The 18,270-nt window shown below is 45.0% G+C and overlaps 1 protein-coding gene across 1 annotated transcript in view; it reads right to left on the bottom strand.

Moving 5' to 3' along the window:
- Nucleotides 1-18,270, bottom strand: part of LOC124116403 — a 91,944-nt gene that overhangs the window by 2,912 nt on the left and 70,762 nt on the right. The window contains exons 44-53 of the mRNA XM_048385193.1: nt 18,176-18,242; nt 16,833-16,994; nt 14,798-14,890; nt 13,564-13,740; nt 12,979-13,050; nt 11,964-12,074; nt 10,755-10,916; nt 9,734-9,994; nt 8,008-8,091; nt 6,361-6,540 (exon numbers count right to left, since the gene is read on the bottom strand). Coding sequence (XP_048241150.1) covers nt 6,361-6,540; nt 8,008-8,091; nt 9,734-9,994; nt 10,755-10,916; nt 11,964-12,074; nt 12,979-13,050; nt 13,564-13,740; nt 14,798-14,890; nt 16,833-16,994; nt 18,176-18,242 — 1,369 coding nt within the window. The remainder of the gene's footprint in view (nt 1-6,360; nt 6,541-8,007; nt 8,092-9,733; nt 9,995-10,754; nt 10,917-11,963; nt 12,075-12,978; nt 13,051-13,563; nt 13,741-14,797; nt 14,891-16,832; nt 16,995-18,175; nt 18,243-18,270) is intronic.

The raw sequence follows: 18,270 nt of genomic DNA, 5'->3' as shown, positions 1-18,270 counted from the left end.
TAACGTCTCAGACCTGCGTCACCTCAGGCTACCTTCTGGCATATCTAAGCTGGCACACAGTGATGGAGTGATACCAACTAACGTCTCAGACCTGCGTCACCTCAGGCTACCTTCTGGCATATCTAAGCTGGCACACAGTGATGGAGTGATACCAAGTAACGTCTCAGACCTGCGTCACCTCAAGCTACCTTCTGGCATATCTAAGCTGGCACACAGTGATGGAGTGAGTACCAAGTAACGTCTCAGACCTGCGTCACCTCAAGCTACCTTCTGGCATATCTAAGCTGACACACAGTGATGGAGTGATACCAAGTAACGTCTCAGACCTGCGTCACCTCAGGCTACCTTCTGGCATATCTAAGCTGGCACACAGTGATGGAGTGATACCAAGTAACGTCTCAGACCTGCGTCACCTCAAGCTACCTTCTGGCATATCTAAGCTGGCACACAGTGATGGAGTGAGTACCAAGTAACGTCTCAGACCTGCGTCACCTCAGGCTACCTTCTGGCATATCTAAGCTGACACACAGTGATGGAGTGAGTACCAAGTAACGTCTCAGACCTGCGTCACCTCAAGCTACCTTCTGGCATATCTATGCTGACACACAGTGATGGAGTGAGTACCAAGTAACGTCTCAGACCTGCATCACCTCAGGCTACCTTCTGGCATATCTAAGCTGACACACAGTGATGGAGTGAGTACCAAGTAACGTCTCAGACCTGCATCACCTCAAGCTACCTTCTGGCATATCTAAGCTGGCACACAGTGATGGAGTGATACCAAGTAACGTCTCAGACCTGCGTCACCTCAGGCTACCTTCTGGCATATCTAAGCTGGCACACAGTGATGGAGTGATACCAAGTAACGTCTCAGACCTGCGTCACCTCAGGCTACCTTCTGGCATATCTAAGCTGGCACACAGTGATGGAGTGATACCAAGTAACGTCTCAGACCTGCAACACCTCAGGCTACCTTCTGGCATATCTAAGCTGACACACAGTGATGGAGTGAGTACCAAGTAACGTCTCAGACCTGCATCACCTCAAGCTACCTTCTGGCATATCTAAGCTGACACACAGTGATGGAGTGAGTACCAAGTAACGTCTCAGACCTGCATCACCTCAGGCTACCTTCTGGCATATCTAAGCTGACACACAGTGATGGAGTGAGTACCAAGTAACGTCTCAGACCTGCGTCACCTCAAGCTACCTTCTGGCATATCTAAGCTGACACACAGTGATGGAGTGAGTACCAAGTAACGTCTCAGACCTGCATCACCTCAAGCTACCTTCTGGCATATCTAAGCTGACACACAGTGATGGAGTGAGTACCAAGTAACGTCTCAGACCTGCATCACCTCAAGCTACCTTCTGGCATATCTAAGCTGACACACAGTGATGGAGTGAGTACTAAGTAACGTCTCAGACCTGCATCACCTCAAGCTACCTTCTGGCATATCTAAGCTGACACACAGTGATGGAGTGAGTACCAAGTAACGTCTCAGACCTGCGTCACCTCAAGCTACCTTCTGGCATATCTAAGCTGACACACAGTGATGGAGTGAGTACCAAGTAACGTCTCAGACCTGCATCACCTCAGGCTACCTTCTGGCATATCTATGCTGGCACACAGTGATGGAGTGAGTACCAAGTAACACCTCAGACCTGCATCACCTCAAGCTACCTTCTGGCATATCTAAGCTGACACACAGTGATGGAGTGAGTACCAAGTAAAGCCTCAGACCTGCATCACCTCAGGCTACCTTCTGGCATATCTAAGCTGACACACAGTGATGGAGTGAGTACCAAGTAACGTCTCAGACCTGCGTCACCTCAGGCTACCTTCTGGCATATCTAAGCTGACACACAGTGATGGAATGAGTACCAAGTAACGTCTCAGACCTGCATCACCTCAGGCTACCTTCTGGCATATCTCAGCTGGCACACAGTGATGGAGTGAGTACCAAGTAACGTCTCAGACCTGCATCACCTCAAGCTACCTTCTGGCATATCTAAGCTGGCACACAGTGATGGAGTGAGTACCAAGTAACGTCTCAGACCTGCGTCACCTCATGCTACCTTCTGGCATATCTAAGCTGGCACACAGTGATGGAGTGATACCAAGTAACGTCTCAGACCTGCAACACCTCAGGCTACCTTCTGGCATATCTAAGCTGACACACAGTGATGGAGTGAGTACCAAGTAACGTCTCAGACCTGCGTCACCTCAAGCTACCTTCTGGCATATCTAAGCTGGCACACAGTGTTGGAGTGAGTACCAAGTTATGTCTCAGACCTGCGTCACCTCAGGCTACCTTCTGGCATATCTAAGCTGGCACACAGTGATGGAGTGAGTACCAAGTAACGTCTCAGACCTGCATCACCTCAAGCTACCTTCTGGCATATCTAAGCTGACACACAGTGATGGAGTGAGTACCAAGTAACGTCTCAGACCTGCATCACCTCAAGCTACCTTCTGGCATATCTAAGCTGACACACAGTGATGGAGTGATACCAAGTAACGTCTCAGACCCGCATCACCTCAGGCTACCTTCTGGCATATCTCAGCTGACACACAGTGATGGAGTGAGTACCAAGTAACGTCTCAGACCTGCGTCACCTCAGGCTTCCTTCTGGCATATCTAAGCTGACACACAGTGATGGAGTGAGTACCAAGTAACGTCTCAGACCTGCGTCACCTCAAGCTACCTTCTGGCATATCTAAGCTGACACACAGTGATGGAGTGAGTACCAAGTAACGTCTCAGACCTGCATCACCTCAAGCTACCTTCTGGCATATCTCAGCTGACACACAGTGATGGAGTGAGTACCAAGTAACGTCTCAGACCTGCATCACCTCAAGCTACCTTCTGGCATATCTAAGCTGACACACAGTGATGGAGTGATACCAAGTAATGTCTCAGACCCGCATCACCTCAGGCTACCTTCTGGCATATCTCAGCTGGCACACAGTGATGGAGTGAGTACCAAGTAACGTCTCAGACCTGCATCACCTCAGGCTACCTTCTGGCATATCTATGCTGGCACACAGTGATGGAGTGAGTACCAAGTAACGTCTCAGACCTGCACCACCTCAGGCTACCTTCTGGCATATCTAAGCTGACACACAGTGATGGAGTGAGTACCAAGTAACGCCTAAGACCTGCGTCACCTCTAGCTACCTTCTGGCATATCTAAGCAGACACACAGTGATGGAGTGAGTACCAAGTAACGCCTCAGACCTGCATCACCTCAAGCTACCTTCTGGCATATCTAAGCTGACACACAGTGATGGAGTGATACCAAGTAACGTCTCAGACCTGCATCACCTCAGGCTACCTTCTGGCATATCTAAGCTGGCACACAATGATGGAGTGATACCAAGTAACGTCTCAGACCTGCGTCACCTCAAGCTACCTTCTGGCATATCTAAGCTGGCACACAGTGTTGGAGTGAGTACCAAGTAACACCTCAGACCTGCATCACCTCAGGCTACCTTCTGGCATATCTAAGCTGGCACACAGTGTTGGAGTGAGTACCAAGTAACGTCTCAGACCCGCATCACCTCAGGCTACCTTCTGGCATATCTAAGCTGACACACAGTGATGGAGTGAGTACCAAGTAACGCCTCAGACCTGCAACACCTAAGGCTACATTCTGGCATATCTAAGCTGACACACAGTGATGGAGTGAGTACCAAGTAACGTCTCAGACCTGCGTCACCTCAGGCTACCTTCTGGCATATCTAAGCTGACACACAGTGATGGAATGAGTACCAAGTAACGTCTCAGACCTGCATCACCTCAAGCTACCTTCTGGCATATCTAAGCTGACACACAGTGATGGAGTGAGTACCAAGTAACGTCTCAGACCTGCATCACCTCAAGCTACCTTCTGGCATATCTAAGCTGGCACACAGTGATGGAGTGATACCAAGTAACGTCTCAGACCTGCGTCACCTCAAGCTACCTTCTGGCATATCTAAGCTGACACACAGTGATGGAGTGAGTACCAAGTAACACCTCAGACCTGCATCACCTCAAGCTACCTTCTGGCATATCTAAGCTGACACACAGTGATGGAGTGAGTACCAAGTAAAGCCTCAGACCTGCATCACCTCAGGCTACCTTCTGGCATATCTAAGCTGACACACAGTGATGGAGTGAGTACCAAGTAACACCTCAGACCTGCATCACCTCAAGCTACCTTCTGGCATATCTAAGCTGGCACACAGTGATGGAGTGATACCAAGTAACGTCTCAGACCTGCGTCACCTCATGCTACCTTCTGGCATATCTAAGCTGACACACAGTGATGGAGTGAGTACCAAGTAACGTCTCAGACCTGCGTCACCTCAGGCTACCTTCTGGCATATCTAAGCTGACACACAGTGATGGAATGAGTACCAAGTAACGTCTCAGACCTGCATCACCTCAGGCTACCTTCTGGCATATCTAAGCTGGCACACAGTGATGGAGTGAGTACCAAGTAACGTCTCAGACCTGCATCACCTCAAGCTACCTTCTGGCATATCTAAGCTGGCACACAGTGATGGAGTGATACCAAGTAACGTCTCAGACCTGCGTCACCTCAGGCTACCTTCTGGCATATCTAAGCTGGCACACAGTGATGGAGTGATACCAAGTAACGTCTCAGACCTGCGTCACCTCATGCTACCTTCTGGCATATCTAAGCTGGCACACAGTGTTGGAGTGAGTACCAAGTAACATCTCAGACCTGCGTCACCTCAGGCTACCTTCTGGCATATCTAAGCTGACACACAGTGATGGAGTGATACCAAGTAACGTCTCAGACCTGTGTCACCTCAGGCTACCTTCTGGCATATCTAAGCTGACACACAGTGATGGAGTGAGTACCAAGTAACGTCTCAGACCTGCATCACCTCAGGCTACCTTCTGGCATATCTAAGCTGACACACAGTGATGGAGTGAGTACCAAGTAACGTCTCAGACCTGCATCACCTCAAGCTACCTTCTGGCATATCTAAGCTGACACACAGTGATGGAGTGAGTACCAAGTAACGTCTCAGACCTGCATCACCTCAAGCTACCTTCTGGCATATCTAAGCTGACACACAGTGATGGAGTGAGTACCAAGTAACGTCTCAGACCTGCGTCACCTCAGGCTACCTTCTGGCATATCTAAGCTGACACACAGTGATGGAATGAGTACCAAGTAACGTCTCAGACCTGCATCACCTCAAGCTACCTTCTGGCATATCTAAGCTGACACACAGTGATGGAGTGAGTACCAAGTAACGTCTCAGACCTGCATCACCTCAAGCTACCTTCTGGCATATCTAAGCTGACACACAGTGATGGAGTGAGTACCAAGTAACGTCTCAGACCTGCGTCACCTCAAGCTACCTTCTGGCATATCTAAGCTGACACACAGTGATGGAGTGAGTACCAAGTAACACCTCAGACCTGCATCACCTCAAGCTACCTTCTGGCATATCTAAGCTGACACACAGTGATGGAGTGAGTACCAAGTAAAGCCTCAGACCTGCATCACCTCAGGCTACCTTCTGGCATATCTAAGCTGGCACACAGTGTTTGTTTGTTTGTTGTTTAACGCCGCACTCAGCAATATTACAGCTATATGATAGCGGTCTGTAATTTATCAAGTCTGGACCAGACAATCCAGTGATTGACATCATTAAAATCGATCCATGCAATTGGGATCGATGACATTCATCAACCAAGTCAGCGAGCCTGACCACCAGATCCAACTTACGGCACGGGCCCTGACACACAGTGATAGAACTGAACTACTGTTCAAAGTGGCTCTCACTCACTCACTCACTTACACACACAAACAAACTTTTTCAATCCCTGGGGACACAGATGGTCAAGTTGTATAATGTGCTGCAATTCGCTGTGCAGAGTTGCATCCCTTGGGCACGCCAGAAACCTTTGATTGTGTGTTCAGATCCCGGTTCATCCTGATTACGTTTCTAGGTTTGTCAGCACCATGCCCTGCTCGTGGGTTTCACCGAAGTGGTAGACATGAGACCTGCATCACTTGGGGCTTTCCTTCGACATTAGGCTGACACACAGCAACATTATTGGAATACTGTTCACAGGGGTGTTAAACCCAACTCACTCACTCACTCACTCACTCACTCACTCACTCACTCACTCACTCACCCAACTCACTCACTCACTCACTCGCTCAACCCACTCACTCACTCACTCACTCACCCACCCACCCACCCACTCACTCACTCACTCACTCACTCACTCATTCACTCACTCACTCACTCACCCACCCACTCACCCACTCACTCACTCACTCACTCACTCACTCACTCACTCACTCACTCAGCAGCTAGCTCACCTCATCCAGCTTTGTCCTCAGCCTCTCCCCCTCTGCAGTGTTCAACAGCATCATCTCCAGGCTGGAGTGTTTCAGGATGGACTGGAGGCGGGCCAGGTACGGCGCAACCGACTTCAGGTAGTCGTCATCAGGTACATCGAGGCTGGGGAACGGGATGGTGTCGGGAACAGGATGCCACCCCTGGAACAGCACTCGTTAGTCAGGAGGACTTAAGTCTTAGCAAAGTCCAAAAGCATCACGAAGGGCTCAGCTAAATGGGCTTCACATTTTCCCCATGTTGGGATTCAAACCCTGATGGTTGTCTAACAAGGAGCAGTGCCTACACTACCACTTGACACATACACTTAAAGCTTATTGTTACAGCACATACCAGCATAATCCCAGAAACATTATCAGTGATTAATTTAGATTGACAGTTGTGAAATTGTTCAAAAGAGTGAGAGTGCTACCCTGAGACAATGCACACTTATTTTGTCTCAAAGCAAAAAGAAATAGTAGTACTACATGAAAATATATTTGGCTGAAGCCTTGTCATAAAATATGTAAAAAGATAGTATGACACTTCTGTTAAATAGAATGAAATATCCTGAAAGCATAAGTTAACTTTCACAATTGTTTGTTTGTTTGTTGTTCAACGCCTAAATCGGCAATATTCAGGCTATATTCCGGCAGTCTGTAAATAATCGGGTCTGGACCAGACAATCCAGTGATTGACAATTGGGCTAAGATAACATGCATCCACGTGCTAATCCCGTTCGTTGCCTGTTACAACAAGCATGGAGTTCAAATTGGACACAATTAATGGACAAAAACTTCTTTAATTTACTGTAAAGGCGATGTTTCGGTATAGATCCTTATACCGTTGTAAACAACCAACAAGCAAACAAACAAATAATTGTGAAAGCTGGTATTTCAGGATATTTCATTCTATTTAACTGAAGTGTCGTACTATAATTTACATAATTTATGACAAGGTATCAGCCATTTACGTTTTGGTATAGGATAAATACTGAAGCATTGCCTTTAGAGTAAATAAAGAAATTGTTATCCAGAAATTGTGTCTACTTGTCAACTGTCAACTCCTAAGTAATGCCTATCAAAGATTTCAAGCATGGAGGGGCGGTCGGGTAGCCTAGTGGTTAAAGCGTTGCTCGTCATGCCGATAACCTGGGTTCGATTCTCGACATGGGTACAATGTGTGAAGCCCATTTCTGGTGTCCCCCGCCGTGATATTGCTGGAATATTGCTAAAAGCGGCGGAAAACCATTCTCACTCACTCACTCACTCACTTCAAGCATGGAATGCTGAAGACCATTCCTAACCCGGATCTTCACGGGTCCTTCCACAATAAGTGAGTGAGTGAATATGGTTTTACGCCGCTTTTAGCAATATTCCAGCAATATCACTGCGGGGGACACCAGAAATGGGCTTCACACATTGTACCCATGTCGGGAATCGAACCCGGGTCTTCGGCGTGACGAGCGAACGCTTTAACCACTAGGGTACCCGACCGCCCCTCCTTCCACAATGAAGGGTGGCCCTCAGATGTGCTGCTAGAGTATTTGAATCTAGGGACACCTGTATTTTTTATTCTTTGGTTCATGACAAAGAACCATCGACTTTCAGGCTTAATTTCAAGCATCTTACCTGTTCGTGTTCGCACAGCAATCTGAAGCAGTACTTGGATGCTGCCAGTTTAGCCTCTGCCTGTTTGAGAACCTCTTGGGTTTTCTAGAAACAAAAGAGTCATAAAAAGACTGTTGTGGAGAAAAAATAATGAAAAACAAACATTGTTTCGGTTCATGTAACATGAACATTTAGCACAAACGCCACATGCTTCGCGGAAAGCAGATCGTGGCATTCGTTTCACGTGCAGAAAATGAATGCTGACACGTGATGCATTGCAATCGTCAGGGCAGGCTTTTCGTTCGTTGGAGCAAGACACACTTTACGGTCGTTGACCAATATTAGTGGTCTTTATAGGAACTAGTTATCGTTGGACCAATATTCGTGGTCTTGGTATAAACTAGATGGGACAATATTCGTGGCCTTTAGAAATGTAAAGTGTGTACTTGCTCCTATAGTCAATTATTCATTCCTGCATTCGTGGCCATGGACCTTGCATAGTTTCTTTATTTTTCATTAAGAAGAGAATCACGTTTAGTTCCCCACATGCCATAAAAAGAGAATCAAGTTTAGTTCCCAAATAATCGTATAATTTCCAGTGGAGTAGAAAAGACGAAAGGTAGACACTTGAACATCGTCGCCTTCCACTGCGCAACAAAGACATATGACCAGCACTGAGGGACTCTCCTACATAAATATTACCAAGTCACTGACTGCCATCAACCAAATAACCGTTCTCCCCTTGGAAACCTTGAAAACATCAAACATGGACCAACACTGCAGGTGTTATGAATAGATTTAGAAAGTGGTCAAATGTAACAAATGTTATATGTGGGATAACACTTTCTTCGTAAAGTACAAATTCTAGTCTATGTTTGGTTGAGTCCCATCCAGGATTCGAACCCACACTCTCATAGTAAGGCACCTAATCGCCAGCACACAAAGTCAGCGATCTAACCCACTCAGCCACTGAGGCTTCCACAAGAATGTAAGTCCGACAACTGGTAGTCTAGATCTTTGAACAGTATTCCAGTTATATCACGGCGTGTCAGTTTAATGTTGGAGGAAAGCCGGAAGTGATGCAGGTCTCAGACATTTACCACTTTGGTGAAACCCACGAGCATGGGTATGGTGCTGACAAACCTAGAAACATATTTAGGACGAACTGGGATTCGAACCCACAATCAAGTTTCTGACATGCCAAAGGGACACAACTCTGCACAGCAAATAGCGGCGACTAAAACGACTGGGCCAGCCGTGTACCCCCATTGTTTTGTAAGAATAGTGTCGCATCTTATAACCATCTTGATCAACCCCACAATGTCCTAAATAGAGATTAATATACGAGCAAGTGTGCCCTACTGATTTTATTAAACAAATGTCAGAATTCTTGTATTTCCCTAGTGGGAGTGAGGGTAATGCATATATTCTTACACAAGGTTCATAAAATCAGTATGACACACATACAAGAGTAATAATTTCTTTATTACCGGTACACATTATTTCTTAATTGTTTGGAGCTCCCCTTTTAGAAAATGCACTGGCTGTCCTAGAAGACCACAACTGTCGAATGACGTCAACAATCTTTCTAGTGTGACGTCATTCTGACCTAACATCTCTTATAAGATTCGAATGCCGTCATCTATGACACTGGTGCATATGAAGTGATATTTGCAGAAGTTCAGATATGATTTTTATGAACTCGGTTATTTCTGACTCAATGAGTAACAAGACACACTATGCCTACCTTTTCTCTCTCCTTGTAGATCTTGTTGAGTGCCTCCTCCTGCTTCTCTTCCTCCTTGTCTTTGTTCTCCTCCATTGCCCGTTTATACTCCTCCTCATCCCCGATGGTGTTCCCCTCCAGAGCCTGTTTCTCCTCATCTGTCAGCTGGGGTGGGGCGTTGATGTCCACCACCACAAGGTGGGGGTAACCTTCACCTTCAATAGAGTCTGTGTATGTCATCAACTGACGCAAGAACTTCCTCTCCGCAAGCTCGAGAACCTCCTGATGATGAATAGAAACCGAGTTTGAAATAACCAAATCATCTCGATGCACTATTGTAAGGCTTCATTATAGAGAAGGAGCTTGGGACTTTGGTAATCTTTCTCCTCTGAAAGGAACTTTTGAACATTTTTTTTCCACACCATGTTTTTCACAAGACCCATTCAAGGCAAACTTCAAATCCCATGACCCTCCCCCAAACCAACCCCCCCGCCCCCTACCCTCCTGAACCTACCCTCTCCCCCACCCAAGAATATCAAATGACTGACCCCCAACCACCAAGTCCTGAATATTAGTATTAATTTTACTGAGCAATAATCAACACTTTGGGGTTTCGATGACACACCCAGCGCACACATTGTAACCCTCTGATCTTCATATTTGTCAGCTCCTATAACGAGCATACCAATAGACGTTAAAAGATGGTACTTGTTGTTACCCTGTCTGGTGCTCGGCATTAAGGGGCTAAAACAAGGACTGGTCGGCTCGGAGTCAGTATACTGTGACTGAGTGGGGTATTCATGTTAAACTGTGGCATGGTATCTCAGTGTGCTAGCACTATAAATCGGCATCAGTCCGGACTAGTACAAGCAGCCACACACACACATACACGTGCATGCACGTCGCTATATAAGTGCAATAATCTTGGACGCGACGTTAAACCCCATTTCACCTCACCTCACCTTGAAATTCACCCTTGAAATTCATTACTAGGGTTCCCTGGTAAAACCCTGCTTTTCATTTCAATAATGGTTTTCATTACCTGGAATGAAGTCTGGCGCTGGGTATCGGAGGTCTGGGCCTGGTCCTCTTCGTCCTTGGGGATGAGATCCTGTACCATACTCAACACGTCCAGCAGCCCTGCCTCGTTCTCATATTGCAGGTTGACCTTGGGACACTCGTGACCAACAGCGATCATGCCCACCTGAAACAGTGGAATCACAGACAAGTAAGTATTGTTTGGTTGGTTGTCATTCAATGCCAAGATATTATGAGCAAATGGTCAGCGCCATTGGGTTTATATGATTCACAATCAACCACATCACCAAGTCTGACAACCATTTAGTCGCCTCTAACGACCAACAGCAGTCGCTGGGGACCTATTCTTACCCAGAATCTTCACAGGCAGACAAGCATAGGTTACTGGGGACCTATATTCTTACCAAGAATCGACATGGGGAGACAAGCATTGGTTGCTGGGGATCCATTCTTACCCAGAATCCCCATGGGGAGAAAAGCATAGGTTACTGAGGACCTATATTCTTACCTGGAATCCCCACGGTGAGACAAGCATAGGTTACTCAGGATCCATTCTTACTCAGAAACCCCACGGGGAGACAAGCATAGGTTACTCAGGATCCATTCTTACTCAGAATCCCCACGGGGAGACAAGCATAGGTTACTGGGGATCTATATTCTTACCTGGAATCCCCATGGTGAGACAAGCATAGGTTACTGAAAGGGCTTTACAAATTGTACCCTAAAGAGAAACAAACCCAGGTTTTGGCTGTGACAACTGTATTCTTTAACCACTGGGCTACCCGACTGTCTCTTCATTGTATGAGTGAGTGAGTGTTGTTAAATGCTGCAGTCAGACCTATTCCAGCCGTGTGGCTGCCCCTTCATAATCATATCAAGGATATCAGTAGTAATTTGACTGAGCAATAATCAACACTTTGGGGTTTCGATGACACACCCAGCGCACACATTGTAACCATCCGATCTTCATTTTTGTCAGCTTCTATAACGAGCATACAGTCGACAGGACCTACTCTACTTTGCTATCCCCGCTTTAGATTCAATGTGCTGAATTTCATTGACCACATGCATGACCTTGACCACATGCATGACCTTGACCACACGTATGACCTTGACCACACACGACCTTGACCACATGCATGACCTTGACCACATGTATGACCTTGACCACAGACGACCTTGACCACATTCATGACCTTGACTTTGGTCCTACCTCTGTACTCTCCCATTTGTAACTGGTTCCAACAACAACAAGAATAACTGGAATCTTCAGCGTTGAGATGGCAAAGCGGAATTCCATTCTGCAATTCTTCGACTCGGCATACTGAAATAACAATTCATTCATTCAAAATGTCCTGAGCAATAGCCCTCTTCAGTGGAAATAATCATATTAGTATGGCTGCTACAGTATGAAGAGATTGAAAAAAGTGATCCTCAATTTCATGAAAACATTTTGAAATAGCCATCTGAAAGAAAGGAAAAATATTTGGTATATTGACAAAGAATTCAAAGATTGTTTCGAATGTCAAGTCATGTTGTAATCATTCTCACCAGGTATTTATATCTTGCATTGGGTACTAATATCTTTCATTGGATATTTATATCTTTCATTGGTATTTACATCTTTCATGGGGTAATTATATCTTTTTCATTGGTATTTATATCTTTCATTGAGTATTGATATCTTTCATTGGTATTTATATCTTGCATTGGGGATTTATATCTTTCATTGGTATTTATATCTTTCATTGGGTATTTATATCTTTCATGGGGTAATTATATCTTTCATTGGTATTTTATATCTTGCATTTGGTATTTATATCTTTCATTGGGTATTTATATATTTCATTGGTATTTATATCTTGCATTGGGTATTTATATCTTTCATTGGTATTTATATCTTTCATTGGTATTTATATCTTGCATTGGGTATTTATATCTTTCATTGGGTATTTATATCTTTCATTGGGTATGGTTCACTCCCCTTGGTCCAGTTTATAGGGTAATTTATACCAATGAGTAGACACTTTTAAACTAATTGTTCCTGAAATGCTTTTTCAAATAACACGTTCTTTATAACTTGTGTATTCAGTACGTTTGCTCAAACTTTGCTTCTGTTTAACCAGCAGCAAATGGGTACCACGCCAAGGGCCCAGGTACAATAATATTTTATTGGTGAGGACTTTTTTCTGGAGTCCATCACCATGGAATTATTATCATGATGTTACCTGTTCAGACACACAGGCAATCATGACCTTGCACTTGCGAAGGCCATCAGCGATGTCCTCAAAGAAACCCTCCTGCAAAGTCAACAAACATTGTGATGAAAAAAGGATAACGAAACACTTGGCAAGGTTTGTTTGTTTGTTACTTAACGCAGCACTCAGAAATATTCCAGCTATAAGACAGCTGTCAGTTTGTAACTGAATCTGGACCACACAATTCAGTGATTGACATCTTGAGCATCGATCCACAGAATTGGGATACGATGACATGCATCAACCAAGTCAGCAAATCCGACCACCCGATCCAGTTAGGCGCCTCTTACGACAAGCATAATGGAGGCTCTGTTCAGGTTTTCTTTAGTAGCCCTGAAGATTACACTAACTAAGCGTGTTATCAAAGAGATAAACATACTGTGGTTTCAACATAGATCTAGGCTACCTCTTGACTTAACAGCATTAAACTGAATTAGACATCTAAGAAAGAGGTTTAAATTGTTAAATTCAGCACAGTTAAAAGAAACGAAATTGAAGGACTTGAAATTGGTCTGTGAGAACCCTATCTAACCTATTCCAGTATTTATATCCCACCTGTCCCATTCTCTCGATGTCCAACCAGCACTTAATGCCCTTGCCCTCCAGGAACTTCTTCAGCCTGCGGGGGTCACCCCAGCCCAGTGCCCCTGTTTTCGACTGGGACCCGAGGGCCACAGCTTCCTTGGAGTTGCACCAGCAGTAGCTGATGAAGCATTTTGGGAAGTCCTGTCTCTGAAATACAGAAGTATAAAGTCACCATCACTGTCTGATGAAGCACTCTGAAATACAGAAGTGTTAAGTCACCATCATTGTCTGATGAAGCACTTAGGGAAGTCCTGTCTCTGAAATACAGAAGTATAAGGTCACCATCACTGTCTGATGAAGCACTTGGGGAAGTCCTGTCTCTGAAATACAGAGGTATAAAGTCACCATCACTGTCTGATGAAGCACTCTGAAATACAGAAGTGTTAAGTCACCATCATTGTCTGATGAAGCACTTAGGGAAGTCCTGTCTCTGAAATACAGAAGTATAAAGTCACCATCATACTATGTTGTAAGTAATGAATATACTTTCTCAGTAAACAAAACTTTTAAAAAACCAATGAAACATCTTGCATAATCAATTTTTTTAAAGATTAGAAACTGATTGTGATCGATTATGGTAAATTGTGTTTCATTTTTTTTTACCTTCTAATCAATTTTTCATTATTTCAATAAAACAGAACACCACTACTCAAGTATCACAACCTCAGTTCAGCATTTCTCTTGTGCTTATGAGTGTACGTTATTTGGATGGCATTTTTTTATCACAATGCATTTTGAATCGAACCAAAGCAAAGCAAGGGTGGCAAATGAGTCCACAGTAACTACCATAACAGGTTGAACATATAACACACTGGATAACTGAGGATGAACATTCTCATGAGTGAGTGAGTGAGTGAGTGGGTATGGTTTTATGCCACTTTAAGTGATCTTCAAACAATACTGCGACAGGACACACCAGAAATGGGCTTCACACATTTTAGCCTAGTCATGATCATAAGCAGACAGAAAAAACATCTATAGGGTTTCCCTCACAACTATTAGATATGTTGGCAGTGAAGAGGACGTCTGTTGAAAATTTATAAAAATTTGTAGTGTGGTTCTCAGCATAAACAGGAATTTATGGCAATGATGTAATAGAGGTAGGGTATTCACAAGAATTTTATAAAGTCTAATATGAGTAAAACTCTTTTTGATTCCATCAGTTAATGTTGTCAGGACTACTGGGCCAGGTGACAATATGTACCTTCTTTAGATGCCCAGCCTTCACCTTGACAGCCTCCTGCAGTTCCTTGATCTTGCTGCTGAAGCGACTTGCCTCGTAGATCTTCACATAAACCTACATGGAAGGATTGAAACAGCAACAGTGTGTCATAAGTTTGCATATTTGTTTGTTTTCTGTTTAATGCATCACTCAACAATATTCCAACAATATTCCAGCTATATGACAGTGGTCTGTAAATAATCAAATCTGGACCAGACAATACAGTGATTGACATCATGAGCATCGATCTACGCAATTTGGATATGATGATATGCATCAACTAAGTCAATGAGCCTGACCACCCAATCCTGTTAGTCGCCTCTTATGACATGCATAGTCGCCTTTTACGGCAAGCATGGGTTGCTGAAGACCTATTCTACCCCGGATCTTCACAGTTCTGCTTGTGGTGGGTGTGGGTGTGGGTGTGGGTGTGGGTGTGGGTGTTGGTGTGGGTGTGGGTGTGGGTGTGGGTCTGGGTGTGGGTGTGGGTGCTTGTACTAATCACTTTTATAGTTCTAGCTCACTGAGATACCATGCCACAGTTTAACATGGATACCCCACTCAGACACAGTATACAGACTCCGAGCCGACCTGTCCTTGTCTTAGCCCCTTCATGCCAGGCAGGGTGACAACAAGAACCATTTTTTTACATCTTTTGATACAACCAGCCGGGAATCAAAGCACCAACCTTCCAACCTCTGGATGGACACTATCCACAGAGAGGGTCATTGCTCAACAGCTCAATTCTCACGAGTCTGGATGAATGACAAACAGGGTATGCATTGGGCGCATTCCTGTCTTAGTTTCCCACATGGTGTTTCTACTAAACTCACATGATCCCCAAGCAAGATGTTGAGGTCAGACTTCTGCCATCCAGTCTTGTCTCCGACCAGGCTACTAAACTTATGTGATTTCCAAGCAAGATATTGAGGTCAGACTTCTGCCATCCAGTCTTGTCTCTGACCAGGCTACTAAACTTTCGTGATCCCCAAGCAAGATATTGAGGTCAGACTTCTGCCATCCAGTCTTGTCTCTTACCAATCTACTAAACTTACGTGATCCCAAAGCAAGATATTGAGGTCAGACTTCTGCCATCCAGTCTTGTCTCCGACCAGGCTACTAAACTTACGTGATCCCCAAGCAAGATATTGAGGTCAGACTTCTGCCATCCAGTCTTGTCTCCAACCAGACTACTAAACTTACGTGATCCCCAAGCAAGATATTGAGGTCAGACTTCTGCCATCCAGTCTTGTCTCCGACCAGGCTACTAAACTTACATGATCCCCAAGCAAGATATTGAGGTCAGACTTCTGCCATCCAGTCTTGTCTCCGACCAGACTACTAAACTTACGTGATCCCCAAGCAAGATATTGAGGTCAGACTTCTGCCATCCAGTCTTGTCTCCGACCAGGCTACTAAACTGACATGATCCCCAAGCAAGATATTGAGGTCAGACTTCTGCCATCCAGTCTTGTCTCCAACCAATCTACTAAACTTACGTGATCCCAAAGCAAGATATTGAGGTCAGACTTCTGCCATCCAGTCTTGTCTCCGACCAGGCTATTAAACTTACGTGATCTCCAAGCAAGATATTGAGGTCAGACTTCTGCCATCCAGTCTTGTCTCCAACCAGACTACTAAATTTACGTGATCCCCAAGCAAGATAGTGAGGTCAGACTTCTGCCATCCAGTCTTGTCTCCGACCAGGCTATTAAACTCACATGATCCCCAAGCAAGATATTGAGGTCAGACTTCTGCCATCCAGTTTTGTATCCGACCAGGCTACTAAACTTACGTGATCCCCAAGCAAGATGTTGAGGTCAGACTTCTGCCGTTCAGTCTTATCTCCGACCAGGCTACTAAACTTATGTGATCCCCAAGCAAGATGTTGAGGTCGGATTTCTGCCATCCAGTCTTGTCTCCGACCAATCTTCTAAACTTACGTGATCCCCAAGCAAGATGTTGAGGTCGGATTTCTGCCATCCAGTCTTGTCTCCGACCAGGCTACTAAACTTACATGATCCCCAAGCAAGATGTTGAGGTCGGACTTCTGCCATCCAGTCTTGTCTCCGACCAGCGCCAGGAGGAGTGGTTTCTTCAGTGTCTCCTGACAGTACACAATCAGGTTGCGGCACTGCTCCGTCTCGATGAACTCGTCCGACATCCCAACCACCACCACCTGTCAACAACATGGCTGAATAGTAGTTCCCATGCTGAAGAGGAATCGTGTTGAAAACATCCCTCGGTGAATGGTGAGGTGAAAATGGGTTTAATGTCGCGTCCAAGATTATTGCACTTATATAGCGACGGGCATGCACTTGTGTGAGTGTTCGTGTACCTGCTTGTGCTAGTCCAGGCTGATGCGGATTTATAGTGCTAGCACACTGAGATATCATGCTGCAGTTTAACATGAATAACCCACTCAGACACAGTATACTGACTCCGAGCCGACCAGTCCTTGTTTTAGCCCCTTAGCGCTGTAATATTTCTGTGCTATCGAGGCTTCTTATATCGTGAGTCTATTCATAGATAACGAGAGCGTGTTCAGTCTACATGTTTACTGTATATCCATCGGCGGTTCGAGATCCCGTATCAATATCCCTACGCCTGTGATATGACTAGTGTGGTAGTGGTGAGTCTTGCAATAGAGTCCATATATCACAAGCCCCAGACAGGGTAAGATCAAATACCATCTTTAAACATCTTTGGGTATGACACCGCCGGGGATCCGGGTGGACGCTCTACCACTAGAACCCTATGATTTAACACCTGCATGTCAATGGGTCACTCTTACCATTGGCCATTGCATGTTTCAATAAAAAATGTATGTAAAGAACATCTACCCTGAACATGCTTGTAGCTTATTCCCACTGGTGAAACATGGGTTTGCCTGGGTCTATCTATTTTCCAGTCTATGGGATAACAGCCATGAAACTGTCACTGTGTTGCACACTTCACTTGAATTTTACTATAGAATATCACTGGACATGTCAAGAAGCCCTCGGCCTGCTGTAGATTGACATTTGAAAGTTGGCTTGTTGTAAAAGGCGCCTTACATGATCGGGTGGTCAGGCTGTTTGATTATTATTTAATGCCGCACTCAGCAATATTCCAGCTCTATGACGGCTGTCTGTTAATATTTGAGTTAGGACCAGATAATCCAGTGATAGAGCATCGATCTGCGCAGTTGAGATACGATGACATCCATCAACCAAGTCAATGAGCCTGACCGCCCTATCCTGTTAGTAGCCTCTTACAACATGCATGGGTTGCTGACGACCTTTTCTAACCCGGATATTCATGGGTTCTGCTTTACAGAAGTAAAAACATATAACAAAAAAATATGTGACCTTGACCTACCTGTGCTGCCTTCATGGAGAGAGTGAGCGTCTCCATGTCCGTTGTTTCTGGGGTGTCGCAGAATGATCTGTTGATGAGAGACAGAGAATCTCACC

Source organism: Haliotis rufescens, unplaced genomic scaffold (assembly GCF_023055435.1).
Source record: "Haliotis rufescens isolate VD_foot unplaced genomic scaffold, xgHalRufe1.0.p SCAF_55, whole genome shotgun sequence".
NCBI lineage: Eukaryota > Metazoa > Mollusca > Gastropoda > Lepetellida > Haliotidae > Haliotis > Haliotis rufescens.
Note: the sequence above shows the minus strand (reverse complement) of the source record. Positions and strands in the feature narration are given on the sequence as shown.